This window comes from Botrytis byssoidea, assembly GCF_014898295.1.
Source record: "Botrytis byssoidea strain MUCL 94 chromosome Unknown BBYS_001, whole genome shotgun sequence".
NCBI classification, from domain to species: domain Eukaryota; kingdom Fungi; phylum Ascomycota; class Leotiomycetes; order Helotiales; family Sclerotiniaceae; genus Botrytis; species Botrytis byssoidea.
The window spans coordinates 2,431,645-2,447,397 of record NW_024065842.1 but is presented as its reverse complement, the minus strand read 5'-3'; the positions used below and the strand labels follow the sequence as shown (position 1 = coordinate 2,447,397).

The 15,753-nt window shown below is 44.9% G+C and overlaps 5 protein-coding genes across 5 annotated transcripts; 2 read left to right on the top strand and 3 right to left on the bottom strand.

The window, feature by feature from the left end:
* Nucleotides 1-360: 360 nt before the first annotated feature.
* Nucleotides 361-1,880, bottom strand: EAE97_000731 (uncharacterized protein; the record flags this gene model as incomplete). Its single annotated transcript, XM_038871241.1, has 6 exons — nucleotides 361-384; nucleotides 503-682; nucleotides 736-1,186; nucleotides 1,259-1,430; nucleotides 1,496-1,541; nucleotides 1,860-1,880. 6 exons carry the CDS (start codon nucleotides 1,878-1,880, stop codon nucleotides 361-363), a joined length of 894 nt encoding a protein of 297 aa, XP_038738602.1.
* EAE97_000730 (uncharacterized protein) lies at nucleotides 1,880-6,690 on the top strand. Its single transcript, XM_038871240.1, has 6 exons — nucleotides 1,880-1,933; nucleotides 2,045-2,095; nucleotides 2,161-2,436; nucleotides 2,490-5,529; nucleotides 5,582-5,920; nucleotides 5,971-6,690. Exons 3-6 carry the CDS (start codon nucleotides 2,195-2,197, stop codon nucleotides 6,406-6,408), a joined length of 4,059 nt encoding a protein of 1,352 aa, XP_038738601.1. The 5' UTR covers nucleotides 1,880-1,933; nucleotides 2,045-2,095; nucleotides 2,161-2,194; the 3' UTR covers nucleotides 6,409-6,690.
* On the bottom strand, nucleotides 6,691-8,537 carry EAE97_000729 (uncharacterized protein; the record flags this gene model as incomplete). The annotated part of the gene is made up of 3 exons (XM_038871239.1): nucleotides 6,691-8,206; nucleotides 8,274-8,302; nucleotides 8,357-8,537. 3 exons carry the CDS (start codon nucleotides 8,535-8,537, stop codon nucleotides 7,073-7,075), a joined length of 1,344 nt encoding a protein of 447 aa, XP_038738600.1. The 3' UTR covers nucleotides 6,691-7,072.
* A 60-nt stretch (nucleotides 8,538-8,597) lies between these two features.
* EAE97_000728 (uncharacterized protein) lies at nucleotides 8,598-11,885 on the bottom strand. The gene is made up of 5 exons (XM_038871238.1): nucleotides 11,381-11,885; nucleotides 10,575-11,327; nucleotides 10,432-10,530; nucleotides 9,810-10,244; nucleotides 8,598-9,756 (listed from the first exon to the last, which is right to left on the bottom strand). Exons 1-5 carry the CDS (start codon nucleotides 11,621-11,623, stop codon nucleotides 9,157-9,159), a joined length of 2,130 nt encoding a protein of 709 aa, XP_038738599.1. The 5' UTR covers nucleotides 11,624-11,885; the 3' UTR covers nucleotides 8,598-9,156.
* Nucleotides 11,886-14,319: 2,434 nt separating this feature from the next.
* EAE97_000727 (uncharacterized protein) lies at nucleotides 14,320-15,117 on the top strand (the record flags this gene model as incomplete). The annotated part of the gene is made up of 1 exon (XM_038871237.1): nucleotides 14,320-15,117. One exon carries the CDS (start codon nucleotides 14,320-14,322, stop codon nucleotides 15,115-15,117), a length of 798 nt encoding a protein of 265 aa, XP_038738598.1.
* Nucleotides 15,118-15,753: the final 636 nt, after the last annotated feature.

Below are 15,753 nucleotides of genomic sequence, written 5' to 3'. Positions count from 1 at the left end.
GTGACACTTAAATTTGGCTCCTCGAATACGACTTTCACTTGAACTTTGAATCATGGAATTCCGACACTAGACAGTCAAAAAAACTTTTCATTATCGAAATTTGCTTCCCACTCTCGAATCCAACACAACTACAGCACCAGTAGCTATTCAGTAGAACATTCGCCCCAGTATGGCATTTAAATCAACTCATGAAGAGATGCGCACATTGCGGAAGAAACAAGAGGAAGAAACCGAATTTCATGATAATTCCCCCCGAAATCTATCATTACGCTTTTGTGAAGGATTTTGATACATTATGTACATTACGACGGGGCAAAAGACACATTATTGTATCTCAATCGAGATCATGGGCATGAATATTTAAGAACCAGATTCTTCCTCAGACTGGGATCATCGTTAGCATGGCTCATATCTTTCCAATGAAAGACTGTATCTCTCGTGAGCTCAAAGCATTGAGGATGCACAATCTTTTTCATAAGTTCGAATTGAATTTAGATTATACCTGGGGGCGGTTTGGGTCGACGGTTCCCTTGACCTTGGCAGTCTCGGGAGCACCTTCACCCTTTTTACTCTTGGTAGGGTCGTTGGTAATGTCGGTGGAGTGTTTTGTATCGGTGTTTGAAAGACCTTCTTGTTTGCCAGATTGAGTGTTCTTGCCTTGGGGCTCCTTTGAAGCAGCGGCCTGGAATAGAAATGTTAACCTCGGATACAATCCTTCGACGTGTACCAACATACCTTATCCGAGGGCTCTCCCTCCTTTGCTTCTGAGTTATCCTCGCCTTGCTTTATGGCGGCCTTGCTCTCTGATCGAGCTTTCTTTCCGCCCTTTGCATCAGGAATTGACTTGCGGACGTTCTTGTCAGTCTCTCCGACAGTCTCTTCGTCATCGGAAGTAGCTGGTGTGTCTTGTTCCTTAGCCTCGTCATCACTGTCGGATTCTTCGCTCTTCTCGGACTCCTTTGGCTCTTCCTTGTCCTCAGTCTTTGCCTCGGGTTTCTCCTCGGTCTTCTCTTCAGACTCGGCTGGCTTGTCTTCTTCTTTCTCCTCTACCTCCTCTTCCTTCTCTTCCTCATGCTCTTCATGTGCATGGCTATCCCCGTGTCCACCGTGACCGTGAGCAGGTTCTGGCTTGTTTGAGATCAGGAACCAACACGATGGGATGGTAACGGCTACTGCTCCGGCAGCCCTGAAGTATGACGTATTAGTTCACGAATACTTTCAAGAATGTTAAGATCAATGGGAACAAGGTAAAACATACCAAACGGCATCACCACCCGATTTTGCCTGTCCATGACCCCCACTGGCATAAGCTCTTCTAGCGACTTGGTTGAATTGAGGGCGTGCTCGGATGTTGCGCAAGTTGCGCACAATAGCTGCTCGTGAGAATGCCATTATCGGAGGGGTAAGATTGAAAGGCAGGTGTAAGTAATCTAATAAAACGTTATCAGTAACAATTTCAATGATAGATAAAGCTTGAGAAAACAGCTGTATATACCTGTCAATTGATATATGGGAGAAAGGATAGGAAATGTAGGTAGGTACTTTATGAGGTAATACAATATTTATTGAGTGAATTGGAGTTCCGAAAAAATCCTGGCAATTTAGTAGTTTGGCAAATGATCACGCCAGCTGAGTCTAATTGGAGCTTCTCTGGAGCAAAGCTTGGTGCAAGTGGAGCTTCCGCACTGTTTTGTATCCTGAGGCAATAATTCTCAGACTGACTAAGCTCATCTCCCACTTCCTATGGCTAGAACCGCCTACGTACTAGCTCAACCCCCACTACTTCTTCCGTCACCTCAAGGACCGATACTACCTACCTACACTAGGTACTTAAATAATTATCTATCAACTTTACAAACAAAATCAACATACGAGTACATTGTCACTGTCTTTACGACTTCAAATAACCCTTTCTCAATAACCTTCTTGTCAAGTAAGTTAATAATTGTTACATTTCCTGACACTTTCTTGCTTGTGTATCTTGGATTTTCAAACTCGAAGTAACATCCAATGCAATAAGCTAACTTAGCTCTACTTCCTCAAGGCTCCTCCCATTCACGCCCGCATCAAACTGGAAAAACCAACATCAAAATAAGTACGAGTGTCTCCAAAATACAAATGGTGGTTTGATATTGCCTTAACACACGTTTCTCCTTCTAGCTATCGTCATTAGGCCTGCCGGTCCATAGTGAAGATGGCTTCCAGCTCGATAACCGTCAATCCGACTTCGTTAACAGTTGCATCTCTGTTGCCAAAACTTCACGATGTGGATCCAGATTATAGATTCATGTCATTGAACGATCTTTTCCAGGTGTTGGAGAGTGGAAAACCGGATTTCCTCCACCACGATTACAACACAGCTGCAAAGACTGTGGATGGTATTATTAGAACTTTGGATGATCAAAATGGAGAGGTACAAAATTTGGCCATTAAGTGGTTAGTATGCCAACATCCCTCTATCTTCGTAGAATTCAATTGACTTGAAACAGCCTTGCTCCCCTTGTTGCGAAGTTACCCAGCAATATAATTGCTCCTTTAATCGAGAGACTTTCGACATTAACAACTGAAAATTCGGTTGACAACTCAATACCTGCTATGGCTCTGCGAACGGTTGTCATCACTTTACCAAGACCGATCAGCGGTGTTACCCCTTCAAAAGATGTGCTCGAAGCATATTCTGCTATTAGCAGGGTCTTGATCCCAAGATTAGTCGGACGTGTCGTAGCTCAAAAACCAAATAAGGGCCAAAACCTTCCGAACCCCCCACCAGGAATGCTAGATCCTTCCACAAATAGCGAAATCGACTCCGATGCTGTTGATGTTTTGATAGAAGTCGCAAGATGCTTCGGCCCTCTTTTGCAGCACAGCGAAGTTGAAGCACTACAAAGTTTAGTTATCGGTATCTTAGAGACTGAGAAAGCTAGTTCTGTCGTCAAGAAGCGGGCTGTTGTTGCAGTGTCTCTACTTGCTATGTACCTGACAGATTCCGATCTCAGTGGATTTGTATCTCATATCATCGAGTGCCTTCGCAATCCGCACTTGACACCTGTGCAGAGACGTTTATACATTACCATTCTCGGATCGATGGCTAGATCCATACCCTCGAGGTTTGGTCCTTATTTGAAAACTCTTGCGCCATTTGTGCTTTCTGCGCTGAGCGAGCAAGAACTTCAAGATCAGATTGAAAACGCCGCGGAAGATGGTGAAAGTAACCCGGAGTTGGACGATGTAAGGGAATCTGCACTTGTGGCACTGGATGGCTTTCTAGCTTCTTGTGGTGCAGAAATGCGAATTCATACGGAAGAAACAATCGCAGCAGCTCTCAGATTTCTGAAGTATGATCCAAATTACAACGACGATGATGACGACGAAATGGGGGGAACTCAATCTGATGAAGATGACATGGCCGATTTCGATGATGACGATGATTTCGAGGCGGACGCTGGATTTGACGACGATGATGATGACGCAAGCTGGAAGGTTCGAAGATGTGCCGCGAAAACTCTCTATACCTTAATTTCAACTAGAGGTAGTGGTGATCTACTTGAGGATGGAACTCTATATGCCCAAGTTGCCCCAACTCTTATTCAGAGGTTCAATGAACGAGAAGAGAACGTTCGCCTTGAAGTTATTGCTACCATGGCATGTCTAATTGGCAAAACTGGGGAGGGCGTCCTAGTCAACTTTTCGCCAGATGAGTCTTTAAGTCATGCAAATCAAGCGCCCCCAAGTCGAAAGCGCAGAAGAGAGAGTGCTGCGTCAGCCACTTTTGATACTAGATCATTCATTTCCAGATCTGCTGGTCTGACGTCACCCACTATTGAGCCGCTACCTGTTTCGGGTCCCCGAACAGACCTGGCAAGATTGACCCCTGTGATTGTAAAGAGTATTGTGAGATTATTGAAGACGAGCTCCATTCCAACGAAGCAAGCTCTCATCAACCTTTTGGATGGTATGGTTTCAGTTCAGGTGGGAGGGCTCTCAGAACACTTCGGCCAACTTGTGGACCCCATCATAGATTCCATCAAAACATCGGGAGGTTCATCGTCTACTGCAACTACTAGCGGTGGTGCTGCCTCGGCCACTGCAAATACCCTGCGAATTGCTGCTCTCAAGTTATTGGGTGATATTGCACAAACTCATTCTTCGAGCGTATTACAGCCACACCTGCCTAAAATCATTCCATGTGTAGCGTCAGCTGTACATGATAGGTTTTACAAGATTTCTGGTGAGGCTGTCGGTACAGCCGAACAACTCGTAAAGGCTTTGACACCTCCAAGATCGAAGCCGGCGAAGTCAAGTCAGCAAGAAGATATTTTGAAATTATACCAAGTGATAGTCGATCGCGTGTCCGCTACCGATGCAGATGTTGAAGTTCGTCAACGTGCTATACATGCTCTAGGTATCATGCTCGCTCGCACAGCAAGTCCCGAAGGCTTATCGCTTCTCTCAGAGACTAACCGAAGTTCTGCTCTCACTCTGCTCAGTGATAGACTAAAGAATGAAACTACTCGCCTCGCTGCTGTAAGAGCTATTGAAACCATTGCTGTCGGTTCAATTGAGGTCGGTCCCACCACTAAAGGCCAACTGCAGCCACCATGGATTCGAGATGTCTCTCTAGAGCTTGCTGCGCAACTCCGAAAGGCCAACAGATCGCTTCGCGGTGCAAGTCTTGGAGCCCTGAAGAATCTTATCGTTTCTCCGGCAGCCAGAAGTTCCCTCGACGTTCCGACTGTCCAAGGCCTTATTGACGCGCTTCTTCCGCTTTTAACCACAGTTGATCTTCATCTTCTAGGCCCGGCGCTTCTAGTACTGGCTACTTTGGTAATGGATGAAGCAAAGCTTGTTGTTACTGACCAGTTAAACCTTGCTCTTTGCGGCTTATTGACTTCGTCATTGAGTGGCGCTGTACTTGACGCTGTCCTTCTCTTGGTCGCCAATATCGGCAAACAAGGAGTTGGTCAACCTTTAATGTCTGGTTTATTGAGAGATGTTAGTACTCGCGGAGACTCTACAGTCGTAGGAAAAGCTATTGGCACGCTTTTGGTATTTGGAGGATCCTCAGTCGGAGTCACACTCGACAATTTCTTGAGCGAATTACAAAATTCCTCCTCAGATGAAGCTAGACAATGCTTAGCCTTGGCTGTTCTTGGAGAAGCTGGATTACAGTTGGGTGCAAAATCGCCATTGAACCCATCCACTTTCACAGCTCATTTCAAATCCTCTTATGACAAAGTTCCTCTTGCTGCAGCAATCGCATTAGGACGCGCAGGAGCTGGAGACACATCTTTGTATCTCCCAGAGATATTGAATATGATTAAAGGTGGAGATGAATTCTTGCTTCTACACTCTATCAAGGAAATACTTCAGCAAGCTGGCAACAACCCCACTGCCATCACCCAGCACACTACTACTCTCTGGGAAAGATTACTTGCCGCTTCGCAAGCTGAGGACAACAAGGCTGTTGGTGCAGAGTGCATTGGTCGTTTGACAATGATTGATCCTAAGGCATTTATGCCACAATTAAAGGTTTGTTGCCATTGGAAAGATGTTGAATTTGCATCCGCTAATGATTTCACAGGGTTATCTCTCAGATCCAAATGCTTCCATTAGAGCCATGGTTATTCAAGCAATCCGTTACACATTATCTGATAGTGATGACTCACTTGATTCAGTGCTGAAGGTCATGTTGATTGATATGCTGAAGGTCATGCTGACTGATACCGAGTTGGAGAACCGTCGGTTGGCACTGACTACATTGAACGCTGCTGCGCACAACAAAGCAGATCTCATCAACCCCAATCTCAACCAATTACTTCCATTTGTTATGAATGAATCAGTAATAAAGGAAGAGTTGATTCACGAGGTAATGATGGGACCTTTCAAGCATAAGGTCGATGATGGTCTAGAGGTCCGAAAGGTAAGATACTCCTTATAGTTTTAGTGATGCATAGCTAATACAGGTTATAGAGTGCATATGAAACTTTGTATGCTCTTATGGAGACCGCGTTCTCACGTATAAACATACTCGATTTTTACGATCGTATTATCGCCGGTTTGAAAGATGAGCACGACATCCGATCTCTCTGCAATCTGATGTTAAATAAGTTGGTCATCTTAGATCCTGATGAGACGGCTCGACGGCTCGATGCGATCGCAGATTGCTTCCGCGTTACTTTGTCGGTCAAATTGAAGGAATCAGCTGTCAAGCAAGAAATCGAGAAGCAAGATGACGCAACCAAGAGCACTCTTCGCTCAACGCTGAATCTGCATGCTCGAATTCCATCAGCGAGCACAGGCATGGGTGCGCAAAGCAGCCAACATCAGACATGGAGAACCTATTTTGAATGGGTGGAGAAGGATTTTGAACCACAGTTGAAATCACTGAGGGAAGAGAAAAAAGATTAATTTCCGTTTAGCGGAGCGGAGGAGATGTAAATTTGACTAATGATGCTGATGATATGACTGATGACGAAGACGAATACGATGAAGATAGCGACGAATGACATTGGCATTGTTATGTCTATGGTTTTACAAAAGCAAAGAGACTGGCATATATGGTCTGCAATGCATACGAAGTGAGCGAATATGAAGCAAAGGCGGTTGGGTTTTAAATAGTGGAGTTCAGTATGCATCCGTTTTCAAGCTAGATAGCTTCGTACGAATCAAGAACATTCTCAAATGACGTGCTATGCATGTGTTAGACATTGTGAGTAGACTGATAGTGCATCAAAAGATACCATCACTCGAAGGCAGAAATGAGAGGAGTTCTATCTTTGATTCTCGCTAAAAAGCCACCCAGCTATTGCTGTAATCTACAAAGAAAGGGTTTAAAATTTACATGTGTAACATTGAATAAACGAACTCCTTTCTCGCTATTCAAATATACAATAAAAGATCCATTTCTTCATAATCTTCCTTTCTTTCCCATCCCAATTTTCCACCTTTCCCTTTCGTTGTCATTGGACTTCATTTATACGATGCGTTTGCATTGTATTTTGCTCTTCCGTTTCATACACGTTATACTTCAACCCTTTTAACTCGTCTCTACTGTTTTCATGCATTAAATGATTTACTTGATGATTCTGGTAACCAATCCAGTAGCGACGGTTCTTCCTCCCTCACGGATGTTGAAACGTTGACCAACGTCCAAAGCGCAAGGCTTCTCAATCTCACATTGCATCTCGACATTGTCACCTGGCATGACCATCTTGGAATCGGCGTCTTCAGTTCCGTCGGGGAAGTGGAGAGCAGCAGCTTCATCAGCAGTTCTGATGAAGATTTGTGGGCGGTAGTTTTGGTGGAACCCAGTGTGGCGTCCTCCTTCTTCCTTGGTGAGAACGTACATGGAGACAAGGAATTTGGTGTGGGCCTTGGTGTGTCCTGGGGCGGAAATGACCATTCCACGGCGGACATCTTCACGCTTGATACCACGGAGCAAAAGACCGGAGTTATCTCCTGCACGGGATTCGTCGCAGGACTTCTTGAAAGTCTCAATATCAGTGACCTTGGTCTTGATGACTTGGTCTCCCTTTCCAACAATCTCGACTTCGGAATCCTTCTTGAGGACACCACGCTCGACACGACCAGAGGCAACAGTTCCACGACCTGGGATGGAGAAAACATCCTCAACGGACATGAGGAAAGGCTTGTCGAGGTCACGTTGTGGGGTTGGGATCCAGGTATCAACTGCGTTCATCAACTCATCGATCTTCTCGGTTCCAATTTCTGGTCTGCGGCCCTCAAGTGCGCAAAGGGCGGATCCAAGAATGATAGGTGTCTCTTCTCCTTCGAATCCGTATGTGCTGAGGAGATCGCGCATCTCCATCTCGACCAACTCCAACATCTCAGGGTCCTCAAGAGCATCGACCTTGTTGACAAAAACGACAATCTTTTGAACACCGACTTGACGGGCAAGCAAAAGATGCTCACGAGTTTGAGGCATTTGTCCGTCAGAAGCAGCAACGACAATAACAGCTCCGTCCATGTTGGCAGCTCCAGTAATCATGTTCTTGATGTAATCTGCGTGACCGGGACAGTCGACGTGGGAGTAGTGGCGGGCTTCAGTGGCATATTCGATATGGGCAGTCGAGATGGTGATACCACGCTTTCGCTCTTCGGGAGCCTTGTCAATGGCACCGTAATCGAGGAAACTGGCCATTCCCTTCTCTGCTTGTCTCTTGGTAATAGCGGCAGTCAATGTGGTCTATAAAATCATGATCCAGTTAGCATTTATTTGCCTCTGCGGGGCTTTCGAGATTGCTATGATGTACCTTTCCGTGATCGACGTGACCGATTGTACCTATAGAGAATTAGCAAACGCCCGGTGGCATACATGTAGAAACAGACGCCATACCAATATTAACATGCGGCTTCGAGCGCTCGAAAGCGGTAGCATATGAGCGAGCAGCATTGATCACAGCAGCTCCATTTTGTCTTCTCAAAGCATGCTGTAAAGGACTGACAGCATTACCCTGACGCAGCGCAGATCGTGCTGTCTGGAAGAAAGGAGTAATTGATCTCGCAAACGCCGGCATCTTGAATGTGAGATTTAGAGGAAAGAAAGAAAAAAGAGTGTTTTGAGTGGGATTCAAAAATACTGGTGCCACTGACAATATTTTGGTTCCATCTCGAAATATTTTTTGGGCGATCTAGGTCGCCGTAGTGGAGTGTGAAGTTGGTCTGTGCGAGGCTCTAAGATGACTTCAGGACTACAAACATGAATGAACCCACTTACCTACCTCGAGCCTACCCAGATGAATACAAAATAACATGAGCACAGAAGTTTATTCTAATTTGAAAAGCCTAGACAATGAACCTCTCGTGCCTCTTTCTTCTGTTCCTCCACCTTCCCTCCTATTTGCTTGATGATGCCAACTCTCAACCACACTCTATGAATACACACGTGACATTGCTTCAAGTTTCCACCAATTATGAGATTTGGATTAGTATTTCCAGATCCACTCCTCACGTAGCTTTTCAATATCTGAATTGTTATTGAGGTCAAAAAGACACCGAGAGTTCGATTGTGCAATAGTTTTTCAGGCAGTTCTACTGAAATAAGACGAAGAGCGAGCCGCTCTTCAATCAGTATTTATATGCCTATCCCGCCAAACTCCCAACTCCCGCTATGCTAATATTTCAATATATGCTAAATCACAAGGCAATGTCAAATCTTCTGAACTCCCTCGCACCCCAAAGATCAATTTGGGCAAAAGCGTCCCGGATACCACCCCATGCATCTAATCTCTCCAACTCTGCTGCCTCCACGTCGTTTGCTACACGAGCACTTGGTTGATATTCGTGCCATGGCCATTCATCAGCGGGACACTTTTCCCACTCCCCGTCAAGCAAATCTAATCCCTTTCCTCTGAACCTAGGGGCATCGGGGACTTTTCCCTCACGAAAGTATGCCCTAACTTTCTCAATGGTACATTTAGATTTCACGGCTATAGTGCAATGTCCTTCAGATTCTTGTTCAAAGAAGCCCGCGTCCACGAACTTTGTGGCCATCTTTACTCCTGCGAATAACGGTGTAACAGGGTCTGCGCTGTTGCTAATATAAAGCAGTGGAAAGGCAGTCTTGATTGGCTTCTGCCTATGTGCTGGGTGGTCGTCCCATCGCATAGGGGGATCAATACTTTGGATATCATATCCAGAACATTGTATCATGAGCGACATCCATGCATCCGCAAATACTGATTGGGCTTCCATATCTTCGAACATGCTCTCAATCTCAGAGTATGTGTGGTTGAGCTATGAAGCCAAGTTAGAATTTCAAAAAATAATTCGTGTAGTAATATGCTTACTGGGTACTTCTTGTCACTGCAAAGAATGACTCGTTGTGCATCATTGAAATAACTCCACTTTGGCAGAGAATGGTTACAAGTGAGCCCGAGATCGTACGACAGAGGTGTTGGAAGAAACTCAAACCAATCTTCGCGGTTGCGTTCCAGGGCATCAAGCAATTCAGCGGCAGCTCGGAATCCATACAGTGGAGCGTAGAGCGTCATGAAAATTTGATATTTGACGTCTGAATAGGTCACAATCAATGGTGCCAGGATGTCCTTTGATATAACAGATATCGGCTCCTCTTTCAGTCTCTCCATGAAAGACTCGAACCTTTCCTCGATATCTGTTACCTTGTCGTTCTCCCTGTAGAACTTACACGCAGATTTCGCCTCGTGGCAGTATTTGAAAAAATATGACCACACCTTGTCTGCATCTCGTTGACTCTCGATCCACTGCAAAATTGAGGAGTCAGTATCACTTATCACAGATTAATTTTTAAAGCAAATTGAGAAAAGGCGAGGTAGACTTTGTATCGGGATCCCAAAAAATACACGACATGAAACATAAAAACGAAATTTGAGATTGGGGATTAGGATCAAGTAGTAAAAACAAAAGACTGTAGTGACCGGTTGGACTTACAATAGGTGCAACATAATGATCAGCATCAACAACACCATCCAGGACAAGTCGGCCTACTCTATCCGGGAACATTGCTGCGAAGGTGGATCCAAGAAGTGTCTAGAAAAATCAGTAATTATCATGATATGGTTGAAGATATATACCCCGTAGCTGAAACCCCAATACACTAATTTACCCTTTGTTTCTAGACTTGCATCTTTGGGTTCATTTTCTGGCTCTCTCTCATCAGGAAGATTGATATCGGCAATATCGGAATATGGCGATTCTTGCTTTATACTGGAGGTCCAATCATCCCACGCATCTATGATACTAATCATATCTCTTGCAACACTTGGTGTTCCCGCATGTCGGAAAATACTGCTTTGTCCACTCAGAGAATCCTTCTCCGCGCACAATTTTGCCATAGCTTTTGCACGTGCGTTAAGATGTCGCAATGCTGTTGAACTCGTATTAGCCAGACCGATTGCTTGACCCGCGATGTTGAAGAGTAGCCTGTGGTAATCTCCCCGTGCCTGATCATCTCCCACTCCATCATATGTCCCTCCATACGAGAAACAATCGGCTGGTGGTGTTGTTGCTCCAATACCTCGAGGATCAAATCCAATCACATCTTGATCGCCACCAACAATATTTTGTATCAATGATCCGGCTGCTAAGCCAAACAATGTACCAGAGCCTCCGGGGCCACCTGGATTCAGGAGTAACGGCGATTCAGAGAATTTATCTTCGGCATGATTCCCAGGTATTAGAATTAATGCAATATGCACTTTAGGGTAATCGACCGACTCATCAAGAGGCCGATGATAGTCCATAGGAACTGTGAGTCTTGCACATTTGAACCTCGATCCAGGGACGTCAAAACATGGATACCATTTAAGTTTTTCACTCGGCATTATCTGTAAACATGTCAGATACCTGAGTCCGTAAACTACGAGAGAAAATTCTAGACCTCATCAAACTCATAGTACTTGTTCTCATGAATATCAGATATTGGTTCCCCAGACCGGACTGAATCTGATATGACAGCCCATGTCCACCAGACAAACAAAATGGTAGCAATAGTGAGGCCTGGCCATTTGGGGGGACCTCTAATAACCTTTACGTTCTCAACTCGTCTGATGGTTTTAGGAAGAAGACTTCTTCTTTCCTCCACCTTGGTATCTTCAACATCGAAATCTTGAAACGTCTTCATTGTAGACTCCTATAAACTAGCTGATTCATCGAGACGAGAAATCGCTAGGAAATCGAACACCAGTGAAAGTCTATATCGTGTTTGTAAATTTGGAAACGCAATAACTTCAAGAGAAGGCGTAAAGATGAGCAACACGGCTTGAAATGGAAGTAAAAAGGAAGGGTATGTCTAAAGCGGTACAGTTCAAGGCAGGCGGGGGCTCGGGGTAAGCGCATAGGTCTCATGAGGAAATTACAAAGTTCGAGCACGTAATAGATCGGATGAGTTGTGTCCAATAATAATCCTGGTGATGTTTCGTTTGTATCCATCAGCTGGCGCGTTTGATCTCCCTCCCACAGGTAACAGAAGGTGGGGGCTGAATGGTACGTGCACCACAATATCCATCAGGATCAGGTGATCTAAATGTTGTGGAGGAAGCCCACAAGCATTTATATATGCCAGAACACTATCGACGGCTTAGCAAGTTTGGGTCATCTTTCATGCACAACGAAATGCTCTGAAGATAACGAGACTAGATTCACCAAACTGATCAGTTTTAACACTGAATATAGTTCATGTTGACAGATAAACAAATGATTCACCAAACGATATATCATGGCCAAGAGAAAGAGTAAACTAATCAGTGACCCAAAAATATAGGGAAAGTCGATTCCGTCGAAGGCTTGGGTTTTGGGCCGGACCGGAAGTAACGTTGACAATTAACTTGAAGATTATCTACAGGACAGTAAGGAGCCCCTTCATGTGCATACACAGGTTGTAAGTTCCAGCATTCTGGTTGCAGGCGTCGTTTTTAGTATGCGCGTACTGTGTGAGTACGAACGGCAATGTCTCCCTCCAAATGCATACCGACTTCATGGCGCATGGTCAACTGAGACTTGGGGGATTTTGAAAGGCAGCGATACATCTGCATCGAAAAGGCCGAGAGTGACACGGCGTCTCTTAACTGCGACCGACGAACAAATTCCAGTTACCGAACTTATCGTGCAGCGAGCTTCTAGATGGTAATATAGCAAAGTTGTCTCTATGATGACATGCATAGACGAACGATATGTAGCGCTTGTCGAATCCCACTGTGTGATGCCATGTACATGGGGGGGAAAAGCCATACAGAAATACAAACTAACGGCTCAAAGCTTGATAGTATATAAATAGATGACGGTTACATGGCACTGTTGCTCTGTCTTGTACTTCTAGCAAATGACGGAGTTTTCGCTTCCCGCCTTCAATATGCGTAAGGTCATCAGGCCAGTATCAAACTATTGATTGTACCACCTTTACAATAATGGCCCTTCCCTCGGAATATCCATCAACCATGGCCGTGGGAACTCGCGTAATCAAGATAGGTGTGGAACACTCAGAATATCCGCAACCTTTTGATAACTTTGGGCTCGTAATGCTCAAGTTTCGTTGTTACGAACCTGAGTCATATATCTGAGTTCTATGCCCTCTTTGTGGTCACTCTAGTGTGCTTGAGAGACTTGGACCTACTCCATATCAATGCTGTCAAAACATGACATGGCTTGACATTCCTTGCTGAAAAAAGTAGAATTATGGCAGCATATGCAGACTTACATGGGCTTTTCGATCTGCGGTCTCTCGCATTTGTATTACGAGAATGAGCTCGACTCTACATTTCACACGCGTGCCGTCCTTTACATTCTCCCAATTACTTTGGCATCATATGATATCAAATCTGCTATGTGCAAACGTATATCTACGTTTGCTTTCATACAGTTTGCTAGGAATTGAGAGGTACCCGAGAAAACATGTTACGCCTGTACTGTACTTCCACGCACATCCGATATGGCACAACAACAATAGGGGCAATCGCAGATTGTATTCCATCAGAAGAATGTTCGACACGCCAGATATCGTCATTTCATGTCGGTGAAATTTATGCACTTCAGGGCTGCCGCTAGTCTACCTTGAAACTAGCTTAGCTTAGCGGACATCCCTATTATTCTTCTGTCCACACTCCTTGTAATATCCAACTCCATCTATCAAGGTGTATCATCACTGTGTAAGTTATATAATTTATGATTGTGAGCTGTGTATGTGGAAGAGTTACCATGTGACCTCTTGCACTTCGTTGTTCTGGGAGCTCTTGGGTTCAATCGTAACCAATTCACTAACTAGCTAAAAGGGTGAATCTCAGGGGCATCGTCCAACTCAGTCGGTCGTATATTGATGTCCCATTTTTGACATTTATGCTAAACATCTACAGGACAGATAAGTTGTTTCTCCTATGGGACCACCCGAAATGCATGAGAGAGCTTGGACACCACGTTCTATATCTGTGTCTCAATACTTGATGGACTCTTCGTTCGTCATCGTACGGCAGCTTGAAGTGAAAAACATTGTTTTTACTGCTGTTCTACCCGTTTAATCTTACCACTCTAGTTTGGGAATTTTGAAGTTCCCGATATCCCTTTTGAAAGAGGTACAATCAAGTTACAGAGGGTGCGGTACGAGGAAGTTGCGAAGCCTTGTTATTATACCGTACGCACAAGGAAGGCACGAGGTCTCGACCTTCTTAAATACCGTTCGATGACTCTACGGCTTACATTACAATTAATCAAGAACAAATGCACATAAAAGCAGGCCCAAGTGCTCATCCTTCAACATCCTAAGTTGCTACCAACACCCAACACCCAGCACCCAACACCTAGAAACAATCAGAAAACATTATCACCCAGATGTCTCCTTCGGCTATCACCGACGAGCCCGACTTCCTTTCAACTGTTGTTGACGAGGCCAAGGCTGCTCCTCCTAGCCCATGTCCACAGGCGCCAGCAAAGGGAGATTATCCTTCTGTCGAGTACTACGATCATCTTGCTAGAACCTACGAGGGTGCTTTTTCCCATGACATCGGTCTCCTAGAATTCATTGAGAGAACCCTTCGCGAACTACCCACCAAGGCAAAAGTTCTCGATATTGGCTGTGGAACTGGCAAGCCTGTCTCATACACGATGGCAGCCCATGGTCATTATCTTCATGGTGTCGACCTATCCGGCGCCATGATCGATCGATCCATGAAATGCGTTCCCACAGGCTCATTCACGCAAGCGGACATGTTGAATTATACCCCTCGATTCGAGAAGACCAACAATCCTCCTGACTTTGATGTCATCTTTACCATATTTTCCCTCTTCTTCCTGTCTCGCGAAGAGATGACGTCAATGGCCTCAAAGATATCCAGTTGGTTAAAACCAGACGGACTCTGGTGTATCGGCACCATCTGCGCCGAAGACTTCAAAACAACTCCTTCGATGTATGATGCTGATGGATTGTGCGCCACGGATGTTGAAATGATGTTCATGGGATCAATATGTTGTTCCATGACAGCATTCACAAAGAAGGGTTGGGAAAGCGTGATTGAGGCCGCTGGTTTTGAGATAACTTTCACGAAGAGTGATTTATTTACCCCACGCCCAAGTGCAGGCATTGCTTCTGATGATGAGATGCATTATTACATCATGGCAAGGAAGATGTAAGAGGGTTGGTCTTCTTAAGTTTAGTCTAGAGTGTATCAATTGAGTTTGCGCATCCATATTTATCTCTCATCCTCCATTTTACAGTGATATTTCCACAAAACTGCTTGCATGCACCGATCTATGTTGTGTCAATCTTAAATACGGAAGTCATCAACTTCTACCAATTTATCCTCCCCACGTCCTTCACCGCCCAGCATTCACTCTCAAAAATCCCCCCTCATTTCCTCTCATAAAACAAGTGGGTCCACCACCTCATCGTCGCTCAATCCCCAACCTCAGCCCGTGCCCCTCAAAAAAAAAGAAGAAAAAAAGAAACAAACTCTCAAAACCCAAGATCACCACCACCCAAAAAAACAGCAAAATGATAGGGGGGCCAATCCCTACCATCCCAGCTTCTCACGCGCGTGAGCTCTGTGGCCAATACCCTGTTTAGCGCATTCAAGCCAGTCAATTCGACGACCTCCGGGGCCCTCAGAAGCAATCTCCTTGCTGACTCCGCTAAACGAATACATATTGGTTTAAGATAATGCTGGGTATCGGGGTATATGTATCGATAGCAAAGGTGAGGGGATATGAATGTGATACTAGGAGATTCATTGCGCCTATTGTCTTGATTGTAATCTTACTGAAGATTTC